The 21,018-nt window shown below is 41.8% G+C and overlaps 1 protein-coding gene and 1 pseudogene across 1 annotated transcript; both read right to left on the bottom strand.

Moving 5' to 3' along the window:
* Positions 1-7,782: 7,782 nt before the first annotated feature.
* LOC121842415 lies at positions 7,783-16,591 on the bottom strand (annotated as a pseudogene).
* A 781-nt stretch (positions 16,592-17,372) lies between these two features.
* LOC121842414 (zinc finger protein 180-like) lies at positions 17,373-21,008 on the bottom strand (the record flags this gene model as incomplete). Its single annotated transcript, XM_042312408.1, has 2 exons — positions 17,373-20,448; positions 20,813-21,008. Coding segments are annotated over 2 exons (1,389 nt in total), but the record flags the coding sequence as incomplete, so codon positions are not given.
* Between the last annotated feature and the right edge of the window lie 10 nt (positions 21,009-21,018).

Here is a 21,018-nt window from a genome sequence, read left to right as displayed (position 1 = left end):
AAACATTTGATTATTGTATTCTATATCTGACTGGTGCATCCTTATAATACCCCCTTTCTCCTGAAGTGTGTAACTGTTCACTACTTTCCACAAATGTACCGTTTTTTTTCTAATCACTTTTTCAAAATGGAAGTGGTCCTTGTAATGCCCTCTGTCTTATGTTCAGAACCTTTGATTGAGCGTTCATTGAAGTTGAACACATCGTTCACCCCTGAGTTAGTCTTGGTTAACCCAGAAATAACGTCTCACGTAAATGGTCAGCCGCTCTATTTAGTTCTGGGTTCATACGTGTTAGGAGGTGAGATGATGGAACGAGGAGGACGCCAACACCTGCCAAATCGTGATTTGTCAAAATAACCAGAGGAAAACCAAAACACCTGACCTACTGCTGCTCATTATGATGTATTTTTTTAACCTTTATTTAATTAGGTAAGTCAGTTAAGAACACATTTTTATTTCAATGACGGCCTTGTTCAGGGGCAGAACAACAGATTTTTACCTTGTCAGCTCAGGGAATCGATCTTGCAACCTTTGGGTTACTAGTCCAACGCTCTATCCACTAGGCTACCTGCCGCCCTCCCTAGTATTTCGAGCCAACTCCATCAATTATTTGGTTTTACCTTCCACCCTAAATTAAATGAATGTAAATGTATACAGTTATCCCCATGTACAATAGAAACACATCTTTCTGGTGTCTTTAACAGCCTGTTTCTAGCCTGTGTTTCAGAGTTATGCCTCCTATACATTTATATAATCAGGGTTTGGGGGGCATTACAAAAGATAACTTAGCTGCTGGACTTTGGACAAACAAGCTAACTTTAGCTACTAGCAGCTGTATTGTTGCCAAGCAACAGAGATGCTGACCAGGCTAGAACTCTGAGATGAAGCTGAAAATAAATTAGTATCAGAAATGCCACAAAAAGATCACACATCATTGGTTCATAATGGACGGAAATGTGCACGTGGGAGCCATACATTATCAATGTAAAAACAATGATGCATCTACAAAATGTGTCAATCCGACAAGTCCAAAGGTTCCTTTATAGAAGCTATATGTATGACTCCCTAATCAAATTAAGGCTAAATATCCAAAGCAAGAATTTGAGCTAAACAGGTGAAGAAAATACTCTAAACTCACGACTATAATGGAATATGACATAATAATAATTGTCCAAATTACACTGCTCAAAAAAATAAAGGGAACACTAAAATAACACATCCTAGATCTGAATGAATGAAATATTCTTAGTAAATACTTTTTACTTTACATAGTTGAATGTGCTGACAACAAAATCACACAAAAATTATCAATGGAAATCAAATGTATCAACCCATGGAGGTCTGGATTTGGAGTCACACTCAAAATTAAAGTCGAAAACCACACTACAGGCCGATCCAACTTAGATGTAATGTCCTAAAAACAAGTCAAAACCCTGCACGGTGTTGGGCTGTAAGCACAACCCACACCTGTGGACGTCGGACCCTCATACCACCCTCATGGAGTCTGTTTCTGACCGTTTGAGCAGACACATGCACATTTGTGACCTGCTGGAGGTCATTTTGCAGGGCTCTGGCAGTGCTCCTCCTGCTCCTCCTTGCACAAAGGCGGAGGTAGCGGTCCTGCTGCTGGGTTGTTGCCCTCCTACGGCCTCCTCCACGTCTCCTGATGTACTGGCCTGTCTCCTGGTAGCGCCTCCATGCTCTGGACACTACGCTGACAGACACAGCAAACCTTCTTGCCACAGCTCGCATTGATGTGCCATCCTGGATGAGCTGCACTACCTGAGCCACTTGTGTGGGTTGTAGACTCCGTCTCATGCTACCACTAGAGTGAAATCACCACCAGCATTCAAAAGTGACCAAAACATCAGCCAGGAAGCATAGGAACTGAGAAGTGGTCTGTGGTCCCCACCTGCAGAACCACTCCTTTATTGGGGGTGTCTTGCTAAATGCCTATAATTTCCACCTGTTGTCTATTCCATTTGCACAACAGCATGTGAAATTTATTGTCAATCAGTGTTGCTTCCTAAGTGGACAGTTTGATTTCACAGAAGTGTGAATGACTTGGTGTTACATTGTGTTGTTTAAGTGTTCCCTTTATTTTTTTGAGCAGTGTATATTTTTTGATCCATCGTGGAAGCTATTCTTTCTTAAGCGTTTCCTCAACAACAAAAAAGTGACCGTAAATCTGTAGCTAGCCTACACTACAGTTTCTTTGTTACAGCGTTCAGATAAAGAACAGCTATACCAGAGCAATCAAACATTTTTAAATATCAAAACTCGATTTAAGTTGTGACAAATAAATGTCTGATGTGGGTTAATCTTACTTCTGATCGATCCTTGATAAGATTTTACCTGATCTATTAAAGTCAATAAAACATTCACCCTATCCACCATTAATCATGTTGTCTGTTTATCGTCTAACTCCACCCAAGAGTCCTCTTCAAGAGTCCAAATAGTTTTAATTGTCTCACAGCAAAAGTAGCTTATAAAATACTATTTATTTTATTTTACTAGGCAAGTCAGTTAAGAACAAATTCTTATTTTCAATGACGGCCTAGGAACAGTGGGTTAACTGCCTGTTCAGGGGCAGAACGACAGATTTGTACCTTGTCAGCTCGGGGATTTGAACTTGCAACCTTTTGGTTACTAGTACAACGCTCTAACCACTAGGCTACCCTACAGCAGCGCTATCCGTGGAGGGAAACAGTAATGTATGTTCAACGATGCATGTTCAATCCGATGTCTGTAGCGGCCATAAACAATTTAAAGTGAAGCAGTCTTGGTAGAAGATAGGGCATTCATACTTCCTGCACTACACAGAGAAGAGCAGACTGTGAAGGAAGGGTCTTCTTCTTTGGTATTATGGCGGTTCGCTAAAAATGGTAATAGGTGCATGGCGCTACCTACTGATTTGTCTGTTTATCAGCCTACTATTCTGTAACATGAGTCAATTACACTGTGAAAAAAATACCTAACCAACTAACCTTACACCTATTCAAACCTCATTATTCCACTTCTTTGGCCTTCTGATTCAACACCAGGCCAGCAGACTGGGAGGACGGGATATTATTGTTCAAAACACCTTGTAACTCTGCAGTAAAATATTGTACACCCAAGTTCTCTGCAGTTGCCACAACATCTATCCACTGTGATTTATATTCTATTCCTGCGGTACAGTTGACAAACATGGACATGAACGTCAAAAAATAGATCTTACTGAAGCATGTTATTCCTGTCACTCTAGTGACCTCAGCCTAATCACAGGGATCCTCTCAGGATCCCTCACCCTGGACCCATCTCACTCTATTGACCTTGACCTAATCACAGAGATCCTCTCAGGATCCCTCTCCCTGGACCCATCTCACTCTATTGACCTCGACCTAATCACAGGGATCCCTTAGGTTCCCTCACCCTGGACCCATCTCACTCTATTGACCTCGACCTAATCACAGAGATCCTCTCAGGATCCCTCTCTCTGGACCCATCTCACTCTATTGACCTCGGCCTAATCACAGGGACCCTCTCAGGATCCCTCACCCTGGACCCATCTCACTCTAGTGACCTCGGCCTAATCACACCCTGGACCCATCTTCCTCTAGTGACCTTGGCCTAATCACAGGGACCCTCTCAGGATCCCTCACCCTGGACCCATATTCCTCTAGTACTCTCTTCACTGCCTCAGCATACAACACCTTCTGCACTACTGTGATCCTGGTAACCTCAACCTGTCTTTCTCTCACCGGACACATCTGATCTCCAGCACCATGTGTACCCCTACAGTTTATACACACAACTTTTTACATCAATACTACACATTCCTTTCTCTCAGGTCCTCCTGCACACTTCTCACATCTAGGAATCTCCCTGATACACACTGCTGGAAGGAAGTAGTCAAGGAAGGGAGTTTGTGTTTATACAGGAAGTACCGCCCCCACTTACTGTCAACCAATAATTTCCACGTTGAGCTAAACAGAGCTTTAGATCTCGCCAGCTTGTAGAATTAAAACAAAAAAATGAGTTACCTTTGGCTCGTTCATCCATCCCAATGGGAAAAATGTGGGTTTTGGAATAAATACCAAAAATAAGATAAGCACAGGCTAAGGAGATCTTATACGTTTTGTTCTATGAGATAATAGCAGTCAGTTAATATGACCTTTATGAATTATGAAGCCTTTGTGATTTATATGCTTTTTTTATTACATAAATTCTTCAACATTCACAAGCAGTGACGTTAGCTGTAAAGATTGTAGAACAAAACCTATAAGATCTCCTAAACCTGTGTTTACGACAGAACTTATTTTTGGCATTTATCCAAACACCCTATAAAAACTTTGGTGCAAAAGTGCAAATCAATCCCAGAACAGCAAAAGACCTTGTGAAGATGCTGGAGGAAACAGGTACAAGAGTATCTATATCCACAGTAAAATGAGTCCTATATCGACATAACCTGAAAGGCCGCTCAGCAAGGAAGAAGCCACTGCTCCAAAACTGCCAAAAAAAAGCCAGACTATGGTTTGCAACTGCACATGAGGACAAAGATTGTACTTTTTGGAGAAATGTCCTCTGGTCTGATGAAACAGAAATAGAACTGTTTGGCCATAGTGACAATCGTTATGTTTGGAGGAAAAAGGGGGAGGCTTGCAAGCCTAAAAACACCATCCCAACCGTGAAGCACCGGGGGTGGCAGCATCATGTTGTGGGGGTGCTTTGCTGCAGGAGGGACTGGTGCACTTCACAAAATAGATGGCATCATGAGGGTAGAAAATTATGTGGATATATTGAAGCGGCATCTCAAGATATCAGTCAGGAAGTTAAAACTTGGTCGCAAATGGGTCTTCCAAATGGACAATGACCCCAAGCAAACTTCCAAAGTTGTGGCAAAATGGTTTAAGGATAACAAAATCAAGGTATTGGAGTGGCCATCACAAAACCCTGACCTCAATCCTATAGAACATTTGTGGGCAGAACTGAAAAAGCGTGTGCGAGCAAGGAGGCCTACAAACCTGACTCAGTTACACCAGCTCTGTCAGGTGGAATGGGACAAAATTCACCCAACTTATTGTGGGAAGCTTGTGGAAGGCTACCCGAAATGTTTGACCCACGTTAAACAAATTAAAGGCAATGCTACCAAATACTAATTGAGTGTTTGTAAACTTCTAACCCACTGGGAATGTGATGAAAGAAATAAAAGCTTATAAATCCTTCTCTCTACTTTTATTCTGAAATGTCACATTCTTAAATAAAGTGGTGATCCCAACTGACCTAAAACAGGGATTTTTTACTAGGATTAATGTCAGGAATTGTGAAAGACTGAGTTCAAATGTATTTGGATAAGGTGTATGTAAACTTCCGACTTCAACTGTTTCAAAACAATCCAGATGTCGTTGTTCCAATGTTTTTTCAAGTTCTAATGTAAAAAACGATATATCAAAACTATTTTCTTTAGACATATGATATTGGGATTACTCTGAATATCACACATGGACATTTCCTATGGGCGGATATGGAAACATACAATGTCCTGTGATAGGCCTATGTGGACATCTTATTTTCTCAATATGACGACAAATACTGACAGTAGGCCTACATTGTATATTTTAAGCTCTAGACTGAGGTCCACATCAGGGTCTTGATATGCTAAATAAGGACAATTTCTGATGCTTATTTTCGCGGAGGATATGCTCAATAATTTGACTAATATTAACTCCATATCGTTCTTCGACACTAGCTATCATTGTTGTATTACTTCCGCATAAAGTCGCGCGCACACAAGCACCGTAACTGGTAGCCTAGCAACAGAAATCACCTATTTTCAATGGTCGTTTTCTTTATTTGGGCGCAACAAATTAGTGTATAAACGCTCTGTGATCGAACTGACATCTGAAGAAACAATTTGAGGTGTTCAAAGAAGTTAACCGGTACTTTTAAATACTCTCAATGGCCAATATATAGCATCAGCAATCCAGTGTTTATATACATAATTGGTGTCGGCGATGCCTAATTATTTCTCCCTGGTTCTGACTTGACCTGCTGGTTGCGCATTGCCTTGTTTCATCAATCTGTGTGCGATGAGCTAGTAGGCTACTTGGCTGAAATTACCACCGTGGTTTCTTTTGTCCTGCTGTTCAAATCGAACTCATGTATGTGGAAGATCACACGTGAAAACTGGACCTAGACATTTAAAACACCACAATAGGTAAACTATTAATAAAAGTCAACCAAACTTACCCGATCCATCGTGGAAGCTGACGTTACTGTATTCTTTTAAAAATAAACAACGACACTAAATGTGTATGCTACAGTTACTTTCTTTGTCACAACGTTCAGATAAAGAAAAGCTCGACCACAACTTTATAAATATCAAAACTCCATTTAAGTTGTGACAAATGAACGTCTCATTTAGACTAATCTTACATTAGAAACATCCTGCAAAAACCGGTTGAATTATATTTGGTTTGAAAACTAGATAGAGGATGGTAACAAAGTACTTCCTGTTGATGCTTTTCAGCTTCTTCTGTGGTGTTTAAGAGGTGCCGCCACCTACTGTATATAGTCATCAACACCTCTCTTCAAGTGGGTGAGGCGGTTTAGGGAGTCATTATGCTAGAAATTACTTTTGTATTATATCATGAATCTATTTAAACGGTACATTACATGTTTCACTGTTTTAGTATCATCCTGAATGATAGTAAATCCATTATGTCCACGTGTGGTTGTATTGTTTTTATATTTGCAAATACATTTTTTATTTATTTATTTATTTTACCTTTATTTAACCAGGTAGGCAAGTTGAGAACAAGTTCTCATTTACAATTGCGACCTGGCCAAGATAAAGCAAAGCAGTTCGACAGATACAACGACACAGAGTTACACATGGAGTAAAACAAACATACAGTCAATAATACAGTATAAACAAGTCTATATACAATGTGAGCAAATGAGGTGAGAAGGGAGGTAAAGGCAAAAAAGGCCATGGTGGCAAAGTAAATACAATATAGCAAGTAACTCTAAGCAAGTAAATCTAAAATCACAAATCTAAGGTATTTATAGAAACAACAAAAACAGCTTGGTTAGAGAAATTCTTTGCTGTTGTCTTTCAAATGAGCTCATGGCAAGATACCTTCATAGGGCGTGTAGCGGTTCTCTGAATGGAAGACGCAAAAGCGTCCCGCAAAGGGGTTATAGCGGTCTTAGGGGTGCAGACTAAGAAACTTATATTCGATCAAATAAACCTCACAAAGCAAATAAGCCATTCGTTTTTTGATTGACCAAAATCATCACATTTTCATTGACCTCCACACAAAAACTCCTTGCCTGGTGGAGGGCGACAGATTTTCCCTCGAGTTGGGCACTCTCTTTGCCTCTTTGACAACGTTCTCTTCCAGCGTCCACATATTTTTATTGGCTGAGGCCCAGTATGAGTGGCCTCGTAAATAAAATACCGATTAGCGCAGCGCCATCCTTGCAGTGAAACAGCAAAATCCGATGTATGTTCAATCAGACGTCTGCAGTGGCCAAACAGCATTTACGGCGATGCAACCTTGGCAGAAGTCAGGACATTCATACTTGCTGCGCTTCACCGAGCAGAGCTGTTGTGAAGGAAGGGGTCTTCTTCTTTGGTATTATGACGGTCTGCAAACAATTGTTATAGATGCACGACTCCAAATGATTTGCCTATTTATCAGTCTACTATTCCGTAATGAATAGAAATAGTGACAACAGGGCAGATATTCATGACACTTTCTGTATATGTTCATTCAAGTGACCACAGAAAACTTCTTTGATCAGAGGTTAGTTTGTTTAATATGGTTTGCAACCCGGAGTTTACACTTACAGCAATTTACAAACAAGACACTCAGTTCTCAATATGGTGTTTTATCTTTATTTCCCCTACTATGGTTCACCTGCGCAGGGTGACATCCCTTAACTTTAATACAATATAAACTAATCATTAATAGTTGCTAATACAAAGATGTTTCTGCTAGGCAGAATTCAGCTTATTGTTATTTGCAGATTCCCAATCCTCCTTTCTCTTGCCCGACCGAGCCCCCTGTCTCATTGACTATAAGAACTACAGATGAATTATTAATTTAAAAAAAATTAAATCAATATATGTGTCTGTAACTGTGTGCTTGTTTGTGTAAGAGTACAAGGGCATAGGTTTGTGTGTGTGGGTTTGAAATTGGTGGAGGGTGGTATGTGCATTAACATTGGTGAAGTAACACATTAAACATTGGTTTAGATGTTATTACATGATCGGTTTAAGTTATTACGTTATTCATAAAAAAAAATGTTACCTGATACCAATAACTTATTACATTAAGTGGAAAAGGTTATTAGACAACATTTTATCATATTAACCAACAAGATGTTACATTTACCAGTTTTATTACATTATAAATCTAAAAGTTATTACATTAACCGTTGTTACAAGACACAGTATGCATAGATCTTGTCTTGAACTCATGGAAATAATTATCCAATATATTATGGATTAGATTTAGGATCATTTAAAAAAATACAGATTTATAAAATACACAATTTAAGTGATAACTTCTTGTTTAGAAGATAATGGATTTAATGTATTGATCAATTGAATACACACCTATTGTTGAAACATTATTCTACATAATGACACTTAATAATAGTATCATGAGTACATGAAAGAAGATACAATTATCAACATCCCCCCACAGGTTCACTATGACATTTCCTATGATAGCATTTATCCATTTAGATCAATGTGTGATATTACATAGACACAGGGGAGACCTGATCCTAGATCAGAGCTGCATATTATGCTGCACAGAGGTTACCATGGTGATCAGACTGAGGCAACTGTTTAAGAATGGGAGATGGATATGACTGTTCACTAGATGTTTTCTACTGATCCTTTATTTAGGGATCTGGAACCACTGCCAGAAGGGAGGGAGATGAAATAGAGCATGTTTGTGCTTTCTGTTGTTTTCTCATTGCCCCTAAATAAACAAAGCTCTTCCCACCTGGACAGACATAAGGTTCCTTCTCCAGTGTGTCTTCACTGGTGTGAATAAAGGGTCCATAACTGACTGAAACGCTTCCCACATTGATCACAGATATAAGGCTTCTTTCTCACCAGTGTGTGTTAGCTTGTGTGATTTCAGGGCCCCTGACTGATTAAAGCTCTTTCCACAATGATCACAGCTGTAAGGCTTCTCTCCTGTGTGTGTTAGCTGGTGTCTAGTTAGTTGTCCTGATACAGCAAAGCTCTTTCCACACTGATCACAGCTATAAGGCTTCTCTCCTGTGTGTGTTCGCTGGTGTCTAGTTAGTTGTCCTGATACAGCAAAGCTCTTTCCACACTGATCACAGCTATAAGGCTTCTCTCCTGTGTGTACACGCTGGTGTATAATCAGTGCGGAAGCTACAGCAAAGCTCTTCCCACACTGATCACAGCTATAAGGCTTCTCTCCTGTGTGTACACGCTGGTGTATAATCAGGGCGGAAGCTGCAGCAAAGCTCTTCCCACACTGATCACAGCTATAAGGCTTCTCTCCAGTGTGTGTTCGCTGGTGTCTAGTTAGTTTTCCTGATACAGCAAAGCTCTTTCCACACTGATCACAGCTATAAGGCTTCTCTCCTGTGTGTACACGCTGGTGTATAATCAGGGCGGAAGCTGCAGCAAAGCTCTTCCCACACTGATCACAGCTATAAGGCTTCTCTCCAGTGTGTGTTCGCTGGTGTCTAGTTAGTTTTCCTGATACAGCAAAGCTCTTTCCACACTGATCACAGCTATAAGGCTTCTCTCCTGTGTGTACACGCTGGTGTATAATCAGTGCGGAAGCTACAGCAAAGCTCTTCCCACACTGATCACAGCTATAAGGCTTCTCTCCTGTGTGTACACGCTGGTGTATAATCAGTGCGGAAGCTACAGCAAAGCTCTTCCCACATGTACCACAGCTATAAGGCTTCTCTCCTGTGTGTACACGCTGGTGTATAACCAGTGCGTAAGCTGCAGCAAAGCTCTTTCCACACTGATCACAGCTATAAGGCTTCTCTCCTGTGTGTACACGCTGGTGTATAACCAGTGCGGAAGCTGCAGCAAAGCTCTTTCCACACTGATCACAGCTATAAGGCTTCTCTCCTGTGTGTACACGCTGGTGTATAATCAGTGCGGAAGCTGCAGCACAGCTCTTTCCACACTGATCACAACTATAAGGCTTCACTCCAGTGTGCATTAGCTGGTGTGTAGTCAGGGTGCCTGACTGATTGAAGCTCTTCCCACACTGATCACAGCTATAAGGTTTCTCTCCTGTGTGTACACGCTGGTGTACAGTTAAGGCTCCTGCACGAACAAAGCTTTTCCCACAATCAAGGCAGGGGTAAGGCTTCTCCCCTGTATGAATTCTTACATTAGATTTGAAGGTGTTAGATGCAGCAAAACTCTTCCCACACTGATCACAGTGAATAATGAAGCCACTCTGGCTTGTGAAACTCTTCCCACAGTCAGAGCAGCAGTGGTGAGGTTTCTTCCCTGTACGTCTCTGCTGGTGTTTCTTGAGATGCTCTGATCTGGAGAGACTCTTCTCTGTCTCATCAGCAACAGGATGTTGTTGAGGCTCCCCAGATGATAAGCCCCTCCCACTGAGAGAACAACAGTGTGTGTCCCCTGTGAAAACAAAGACATTGAATAACTAGGCTTTGGAAATACAGGTCCATAAATAGTATTATTTTTGTTATTTAGCAGACGCTCTTATCCAGAGCAACTTACAGGAGCAATCAGGGTTAAGTACCTTGCCCAAGAGCAGACAGATGGTTTTACCTAGTTGGCTCAGAGATTCAAACCAGCAACCTTGCGATTACTGGCAATAACCACTAGGCTTCCTGCCTCCCTCTTCAATAAATACACTATGGCCAGTTTATTAGGTACACGCTCCCACGTTCACAAAACTGGATCGACAATATACTGGCCACTGAGTGTTTACTGTTTATCAATCAATTAACAGAAGTTGCAGAAGCAGATTGTGGTCTCATCCACACACCCCATTGTTCTTACTTGATGAAATCAGATCTCCATCCTCGTGTCCTTCTCTCACAGTTCCACTCTGCCCTGGTGTTTTCCTGCAGTCGACCAGCAGCACAGAAACCCTCTTCAGATCCAGCAGTAAGGTGCTACCAGGAGAGTTGTGACCAGGGGACTCCGGCAGGGTGGAGGGGGACGGACTAGCTCTGTCCTGGTGACCACAGGAAGTATTGTACATAGAATATAATTAGACCAAACATTTGATTACTTTTTTCCTTATCACTATAATCTAGTAGTAGAGGTAATTTCCTTTATGCCCCATTCTACACATAGCCTAAATGATAACCATTCACAGGACAATAATAAAAAGGAGCATATAGGATCCAACACTATCACAGAGTGAATAAATGTAGAGCGTTTGTAGACTAAGAAATAAAATATGAAGTGACAGTTTCATCGTTACGTATCACAAAGATCACAGATGACAGTGCCCACCAAATCTATGACAAGCGAGAATGAATTGTAAGCACCAAAGTGTGTTTGTCAAAATAATATCTGAAAATGTCAGTTATTGAACATAATACTTCTATTTGCAATATCAATTTATGATTAGGCAGTTGAAGAAAACTCCATTTACCAACACTACATTTAGGACAGACAGACATTCCCACACACAATATATATTAATATATATTTATTTATTTCACCTTTATGTAACCAGGTAGGCTAGTTGAGAACAAGTTCTCATTCACAACTGATACCTGGCCAAGATAAAGTAAAGCAGTGTGACAAACAACAACAGAGTTACACATGGAATAAACAAACGTGCAGTCAATAACACAATAGAAAAGTCTAAATGGGTCAGTTTGTTATATCTGGAGTACTTCTCCTGTCCTATTCGGTGTCCTGTGTGAATCTAAGTGTGCGTTCTCTAATTCTCTCCTTCTCTCTTTCTTTCTCTCTCTCGGAGGACCTGAGCCCTAGGACCATGCCCCAGGACTACCTGACATGATGACTCCTTGCTGTCCCCAGTCCATCTGACCGTGCTGCTGCTCCAGTTTCAACTGTTCTGCCTTATTATTATTATACGACCATGCTGGTCATTTATGAACATTTGAACATCTTGGCCATGTTCTGTTATAATCTCCACCCGGCACAGCCAGAAGAGGACTGGCCACCCCACATAGCCTGGTTCCTCTCTAGGTTTCTTCCTAGGTTTTGGCCTTTCTAGGGAGTTTTTCCTAGCCACCGTGCTTCTACACCTGCATTGCTTGCTGTTTGGGGTTTTAGGCTGGGTTTCTGTACAGCACTTTGAGATATCAGCTGATGTACGAAGGGCTTTATAAATAAATTTGATTTGATTTGATTTGAAATGCAGTGTGTGCAAATGTAGTAAGGTTAGGAGGCAAGGCAATAAATAGGCCGTAGTGGCTAAATAATTACAATTTGGCAAATAAACACTGGAGTGACAGATGTGCAAGTAGAGATACTGGGGTGCAAAGGAGCAAAAAAAAGCTAAATAAAATAAATAACAATATGGGGATGAGGTAGTTGGATGGGCTATTTACATATGGGCTATGTACAGGTGCAATGATCTGTAAGCTGCTCTGATAGCTGATGCTTAAAGATAGTGAGGGAGATAAGTCTCCAGCTTCAGTGATTTTTGCAATTCGTTACAGTCATCGGCAGCAGAGAACTGGAAGGAAAGGCGGCCAAAGGAGAAATTGGCTTTGGGGGTGACCAGTGAAATATACCTGATGGAGCGCGTGCTACGGGTGGGTGCTGCTATGGTGACTAGTGAGCTGAGATAAGGTGGGGCTTTACATAGCAAGGACTTATAGATGACCTGGAGCCAGTGGACTTGGCGACGAATGTGAAGCGAGGGCCAGCCAACGAGAGCATACAGGTTGCAGTGGTGGGTAGTATATGGGGCTTTGGTGACAAAACGGATGGCACTGTGATGGACTGCATCCAATTTGCTGAGTAGAGTGTTGGAGGCTATTTTGTAAATTACATTGCTGAAGTCAAGGATCGGTAAGATAGTCAGTGTTACGAGGGTGTGTTTGGCAGCATGAGTGAAGGATGCTTTGTTGCAAAATTGGAAGCCTTAGTATGAATCTGGAAGGAGAGTTTACAGTCTAACCAGACACCTAGGTATTTGTAGTTGTCCACATATTCTAAGTCAGAACCGTCCAGAGTAGTGATGCTTGGCGGGCGGGTGCAAGCAGCGATCGGTTGAAGAGCATGCATTTAGTTTTACTTGCATTTTAGAGCAGGTGGAGGCCCCGGAAGGAGAGTTGTATGGCATTGAAACTCGTCTGGAGGTTAGTTAACACAGTGTCCAAAGAGGGGCCAGAAGTATACAGAATGGTGTCGTCTGCGTAGAGGTGTATCAGAGAATCACCAGCCGCAAGAGGGACATCATTGATGTATACAGAGAAAAGAGTCGGCCCAAGAATTGAACCCTGTGGCACCCCCATAGAGACTGCCAGAGGTCCGGACAACAGGCCCTCCGATTTGACACACTAAACTCTATCAGAGAAGTAGCTGGTGAACCAGGCGAGGCAGTCATTTGAGAAACCAAAGCTGTTGAGTCTGCTGATAAGAATGCAGTGATTGACAGAGTCGAAAGCCTTGGCCAGGTCGATGAATACGGCTGCACAGTATTGTCTTGTGTCGATGGCGATTATGATATTGTTTAGGACCTTGAGCGTGGCTGAGGTGCACCCATGACCATCTCGGAAACCAGATTGCATAGCGGAGAAGGTACGGTCGGATTCGAAATGGTCGGTGATCTGTTTGTTAACTTGGCTTTCGAAGACCTTAGAAAGGCAGGGTAGGATAGATATAGGTCTTTAACAGTTTGGGTCTAGAGTGTCTCCCCCTTTGAAGAGGGGGATGACCGCGGCAGCTTTCCAATCTTTGGGGATCTCAGACGATACGAAAGAAAAGTTGAACAGGCTAGTAATAGGGGTTGCAACAATTGCAGCGGATAATTTGAGAAAAAGAGGTTCCAGATTGTCTAGCCCAGCTTGTGTTTTTTGGTCCCTAACTTCCCTGAACAGTTGCATATCGCGGGGGCTATTCGATGCTAATGCAGAACGCCACGGGATGTTTTTGTGATGATCAAAGGCAGTCAGGTCTGGAGTGAACCAAGGGCTATATCTGTTCATGGCACTAAAACAATTTCAACGGGGCATGCTTATTTAAGATGGTGAGGAAAGCATTTTTAAAGAATAACCAGGCATCCTCTACTGACCGAATGAGGTGAATATCTTTCCAGGATACCCGGGCCAGGTCGATTAGAAAGGCCTGCTCGCTGAAGTGTTTTAGGGAGCGTTTGACTGTGATGAGGGGTGTTCTTTTGACCGCGGACCCATTACGGACGCAGGCAAGGAGACAGTGATCGCTGAGATCCTGGTTGAAGACGGCAGAGGTGTATTTAGAGGGCAGGTTGGTCAGGATGATATCTATGAAGGTGCCTGAGTTTACGGATTTCGGGGTTGTACCTGGTAGGTTCCATGATAATTTGGGTGAGATTGAGGGCATCTAGTTTAGATTGTAGGACGGCCGGGGTGTTAAGCATATCCCAGTTTAGGTCACCTAACAGTACAAACTCTGAAGATAAATGGGGGGCAATTAATTCACATATGGTGTCCAGGCTGCAGCTGGGGACTGTAACAAGCAGCAACAGTGAGAGACAAATTTCTGGAAAGGTGGATTTTTAAAGGTAGAAGCTCGAACTGTTTGGGCACAGACCTGGATAGCATGACAGAAACTCTGCAGGCTGTTTCTGCAGTAGATTGCAACTCCACCCCCTTTGGCAGTTCTGTCTTGGAGGAAAATGTATTCACATACATAGAGGCATTTTTCAGCTATGATTTTACCACTCAGAATCCAGAATGGATATGAGAGTGGGGCCAGCACAGGATGTAATACACCCTTACAACAATCTACTATTTGATCTTCTTGACTTCTTATCTGGTAAACTGCTACTGTGTGTCAAGAAAAGAGCCCCAATTAGGGGTTAGTGTACTCCAGTAAAAAAGGGCTGGTTTAGATTAAAAACTATTGCCCTGTGTCCCCATTCATAGGGGAATGAGAGACTAGTCAGTGGTAGAATTGAGTTGGCACTTTATTGGCCCAAACACCCACAGACCCATAAGGTTGAGGTTACTCATGGACAGTAATTAGTAATTATTTATTTTTTTGTCTTCTAACTGTCCAAGAATAGGATCCAAAGTGTTAAGAAATATTTGTTCCCATAAATACAAAGGAGGATGTCTCTCCTCAGTCCTCATACCTCTGGCACTTTATTCAGACTGCCAGACTTTGCACCACAGAGCCAATCAGGAGAGAATATATACAGGTCAAGGGTGCCAATTGAAAGTCAAGGGGTGTGAAAATGGACAAACTAACGGGTCTGCAAATCAAAGGCTAGTCAGCGGACATTCTGAACCTTGTTTTAAGTCACTAGGTCACATGACCAAGGAGCTATTGAAATTCTAAATGTTGCCAAATGAATGTAAAAACATGAGAGATGAAAATGGACAAACAAAAGGGTGTGCAATGTGTTGGCCCACTGAGTGGACATTCTGAACCTTGTTTGAGTCAAGTAGATCATATAACCAAGGAGCTATTGAAATTCAAATGGGGAAAAAGTCTGCACTTTGTTTACGCTCCCTAACTAATTCAACTAGGAAAACAAAATGCTACTCGCATTTCCACATGTTTATTAGCTTTGGAAAGCTAATTCATGTCCAATTCGTGAAAATAAGACCTGTGCAATGTTGTGCACAATTTTTCCAACATCATGACACTTATTTGGAGTCTGTGGGTTGAAAGCTCGAATATCCGTCGAATATCCAATTTGAAACTGTCTTTACCTCGGTCAGCAATCCAGGGTTGATTTACACCATTGGTGTAGCCTATGCCTAATTATTTATCCCTGGTTCTGACTTGACCTGCTGATTGCGCATTGCCCTGTATCATCAATCTGTGTGCGATGAGCTAGTAGGCTACTTGGCTGAAATTACCACCATGGTTTCTTTTGTCCAACTGTTCAAATCGAACGCATGGCTGTGCAAGATCAAATATTATGAAAACTAGACCTAGACATTTTATACACAATAAGCGTACTGTTCATGAAAGTAAACCAGACTTACCCGATCCATCGTAGAAGCTACTGAATTCTTTCTTCAACTTTTCCTAAAATAAAAAAACCTGACAGTAAATGTGTACGCTAAAGTTACTAGTTACTTTGTCACAGCGTTCAGATGAAGAAAAGCTGGACCACACCTTCTTAAATATCAAAACTCGATTTAAGTTGTGACAAATTAACGTCTCATGTAGACTAATCTTACATTAGAAACATCCTGCAAAAACCGGTTGAATTATATTTGGTTTGAAAACTAGATAGAGGATGGTAACAAAGTACTTCCTGTTGATGGTTTTCAGCTTCTTCTGTGGTGTTTAAGAGGTGCCGCCACCAACTGTACATAGTCATCAACACTTCTCTTCAAGGCGGGTGAGGTGGTTAAGGGAGTCATTATGCTAGAAAATGCTTTTGTATTATGTCATGAATCTATTTCAACTATACGTTATTACATTTTTCAGTTTTGGAATCATCCTGAATAATGATAGTAAATGCAAATTCAACACTCTTTCATTGACCTCCATACAACTCCTTGTCTGCTGGAGCGAATAAACGCCGCCTGCTGGAGGGCATCACATTTTCCCTAGAGTTGGGCCTCTCTCTTTGCCTCTTCTTTTCTGACAAAGTTATCTTCGAGTGTAATGGATATGAAATGGCTAGCTAGTTAGCGGTGGTGCGCGCTAATAGCATTTCAATCGGTGACGTCACTCGCTTTGGGCCGCGGCTTTTGTGGAGCGATGGGTAAGGATGCTTCGAGGGTGACTGTTGACGTGTGCAGAGCGTCCCTGGTTCGGGGACGGACGAAAAGTATATACTGTTACACGAGCGTCCACATATTTTTTATTGGCTGAGGCCCAGTAAGAGTGGCCTCGTAAATAAAATACAGATTAGCGCAGCGCCATCCTTGCAGTGAAACAGCAAAGTCCGATGTATGTTCAATCCGACGTCTGCAGTGGCCAAACAGCATTTACTGCGATGCAACCTTGGCAGAAGTCAGGACATTCATACTTGCTGCGCTTCACCGAGCAGAGCTGTTGTGAAGGAAGGGGTCTTCTTCTTCTTTGGTATTATGACGGCCTGCAAACAATTGTTATGGATGCGCGACTCCAAATGATTTGTCTATTTATCAGCCTACTATTCCGTAATGAATAGAAATAATGATATCAGGGCAGAAATTCATCAAACTTTCTGTACATGTTCATACAAGTGACCACAGGAAACTTCTTTGATCAGAGGTTAGTTTGTTTAATATAGTTTGCAACCCGGAGTTTACACTTACAGCAGTTTACAAACAAGACACTCAGTTCTCAAGATGGTGTTTTCCTCTTTTATCCCCGACTATGGTTCACCCCTTAACTTTAATACAATATAAACTAATACGTAATAGTTGCTAATACAAAGATGTTTCTGCTAATCGGAGTTCAGGTTATTATTACTTGCAGTTAGTTTCCCAATCCTTCTTCCTCTTGCCCAACCGAGCCCCCTGTCTCATTGACAATTCGAAATACAGATGAATTTTAAAATAATAATTCTTTATCAATGTGTGTCGAACTGTGTGCTTGTGTGTGTGTTTGTGTGTGAGTACAAGGGCATAGGTTTGTGTGTGGGTTTGTTATTGGTGGAGGGTGGTATGTGCATTAACATTGCTGAAGTAACACATTAAACATTGGTTTAGGTGTTATTACATGATCGGTTTAAGTCATTATGTTATTCATTAAAAAAGTTGTTACTCACCTGACTGGTAACGTAACTTATTACATTAAGTGGAAAAGTTATTACGACATCAATTCAACATTTTATCATTAACCAACAAGATATTACATTTACCAGTTTTATTACATTATAAATGTAATAAGGAGCATTTGAAATCAATATAGATATAAAATATACAATTTAAGTGATAACTTCTTGTTTAGAAGATAATGGATTGAATGTATTAATCAATTTCCCCCACACACAGGTTCACTATGACATGTTATGATAACATTTATCCATTTAGATCCCAATGTGTGATATTACATAGACACAGGGGAGACCTGATGCTGGATCAGAGCTGCATATTATGCTCCACAGAGGTTACCATGGTGATCAGACTAAGGCACTGTTTAACCTTTATGGGAACGGGGGCAGTATTGAGACGTTTGGAGGAAAAACGTGCCCAAAGTAAACTGCCTGTTTCTCAGGCCCAGAAGCTAGGATATACATATAGATTTGGATAGGAAACACTCTAAAGTTTCCAAAACTGTCAAAATAATGTCTGTGAGTAAAACAGAACTGACATGGCTGGCAAAAACCCAAAGAAAATCCAACCAGAAAAAAAAGAAATTCAACCACAGGCTTTTATTTTGTAAAGCTATAGAAAACCCCTATGTCCGTCCACCAGATTGCAATTGATATAGCTTCTACTAGCTGTCAACTGTCTTTATTCAAGGTTTTGAGGCTATTGTTTTGAAAAATGAATTAGTATTTTGACTTAGAGTCTGGTGACTGCTAGGGTCACATCAGTGGTTTTGCGCGCAATGGAGAAGGTACGCTCTTGCTAATTTGATGTTCAAATTGAACACAGTCCTTTCCGTATGAAATATTACGGAAAGAAAAATTACATTTTAGACAACCTGAGGATGATATAGACACGTTGTTTGACTAGTTTCGACAAAGTTTGCCGATAGCTTTTAGAACTTCTTTGTCTGCATTTTTCAACGAGGGAAACCGGTGGATTACTGAGTCAAGCGCGCCAGCTAAACTGACTTTATTTTCATGAATGTTAATAGTTCTATTTATGTCATTTTGAATTTCGCGATCTGCAATTTCACCGGATGTTGACGAGGCATCCCGCTATCCCAAAGAGTTAAGAATGGGAGATGGATATGACTGTTCACTAGATGTTTTCTACTGATCCTTTATTTAGGGATCTGGAACCGGTGTCAGAAGGGAGGGAGACGAAATACAGCATGTTTGTGCTTTCTGGTGTTTTCTCATTGGCCCTAAATAAACAAAGCTCTTTCCACCTAGACAGACATAAGGTTCCTTCTCCAGTGTGTCTTCACTGGTGTGAATAAAGGGTCCATAACTGACTGAAACGCTTCCCACACTGATCACATATAAGGCTTCTCTCCAGTGTGTGTTCGCTGGTGTTTAGTCAGGTTGCATGCCTGATTGAAGCTCTTTCCACACTGATCACAGCTATAAGGCTTCTCTCCAGTGTGTGTTCGCTGGTGTGCAGTCAGGGTGGAAGCTAGAGCAAAGCTCTTTCCACAATGATCACAGCTGTAAGGCTTCTCTCCTGTGTGTGTTCGCTGGTGGATATTCCGGTTTACTGATTGAGAAAAGCCCTTTCCACAATGATCACAGCTATAAGGCTTCTCTCCAGTGTGTGTTCGCTGGTGTATAGTAAGGGAGGAAGCTAGACCAAAGCTCTTCCCACATAGACAGACATAAGTTCTCACTCCAGTGTGTGTTAGCTGGTGTCTAATCAGGGAGGAAACTACAGCAAAGCTCTTCCCACAGTGATCACAGCTATAAGGCTTCTCTCCTGTGTGTATTCGCTGGTGTATAGTTAGTTTTTCTGATACAGCAAAGCTCTTTCCACACTGATCACAGCTATAAGGCTTCTCTCCTGTGTGTGTTCGCTGGTGTTTATTCCGGGTTACTGATTGAGAAAAGCCCCTTCCACACTGATCACAGCTGTAAGGCTTCTCTCCAGTGTGTGTTCGCTGGTGTATGGTTAGTTTTTCTGATACAGCAAAGCTCTTTCCACACTGATCACAGCTATAAGGCTTCTCTCCAGTGTGTGTTCGCTGGTGTGTAGTCAGGTGGACTGACTGAACGAAGCTCTTCCCACACTGATCACAGCTATAAGGCTTCTCTCCAGTGTGTGTTCGCTGGTGTGTAGTCAGGTGGACTGACTGATTGAAGCTCTTCCCACACTGATCACAGCTATAAGGCTTCTCTCCAGTGTGTGTCCGCTGGTGTATAGTTAGGACTCCTGTACTAACAAAGCTTTTCCCACAATCAAGGCAGGGGTAAGGCTTCTCCCCTGTATGAATTCTTACATTAGATTTGAAGGTGTTAGAAGAAGCAAAACTCTTCCCACACTGAATAATGAAGCCACTCTGGCTTGTGAGACTCTTCCCACAGTCAGAGCAGCAGAGCAGCAGTCCCTGCTGGTGTTTCTTGAGATGTTGTGATCTGGAGAGACTCTTCTCTGTCTTGTCAGCAACAGGATGTTGTTGAGGCTCCCCAGATGATAAGCCCCTCCCACTGAGAGAACAACAATTAGGGGTGTCCCCTGTGAAACAAAGACATTGAATAACTGGGTTGTCAATATGAGTCCATAAACACATACTATTTAGCAGACTTACAGGAGCAATTTAGGGTTAAGTACCTTGCTCAAGAGCAGACAGATTTTTCACCTTGTCGACTCAGAGATTTGAACCAGCAACCTTTATTAGTGGCCCAACACTCTTAACCCCTAACCTACCTGCTGCCCTTATCAATATACACTCATTGGCCAGTTTATTAGGTACAACCCCCTCCATTCATGAAACTGGAGCGACAATTTACTGGCCACTGAGTGTTTACTGTTTATCAATCAATTAACAGAAGTTGTAGAATCAGATTGTAGTCTCATCCACACACCCCGCTGTTCTTACTTGATGAAATCAAATCTCCATCTCCCTCCTCGTGTCCTTCTCTCACAGTTCCACTCTGCCCTGGTGTTTTCCTGCAGTCGACCAGCCACACAGACACCCTCTTCAGACCCAGCAGTAAGGAGCTACCAGGAGAGTTGTGACCAGGGGACTCCGGCAGGGTGGCGGGGGACGGACTAGCTCTGTCCTGGAGACCACAGGAAGTATTG

Source organism: Oncorhynchus tshawytscha, unplaced genomic scaffold, assembly GCF_018296145.1.
Source record: "Oncorhynchus tshawytscha isolate Ot180627B unplaced genomic scaffold, Otsh_v2.0 Un_contig_19864_pilon_pilon, whole genome shotgun sequence".
Classification (NCBI taxonomy): domain Eukaryota; kingdom Metazoa; phylum Chordata; class Actinopteri; order Salmoniformes; family Salmonidae; genus Oncorhynchus; species Oncorhynchus tshawytscha.
This window is presented reverse-complemented; position numbering and strand designations above follow the sequence as displayed.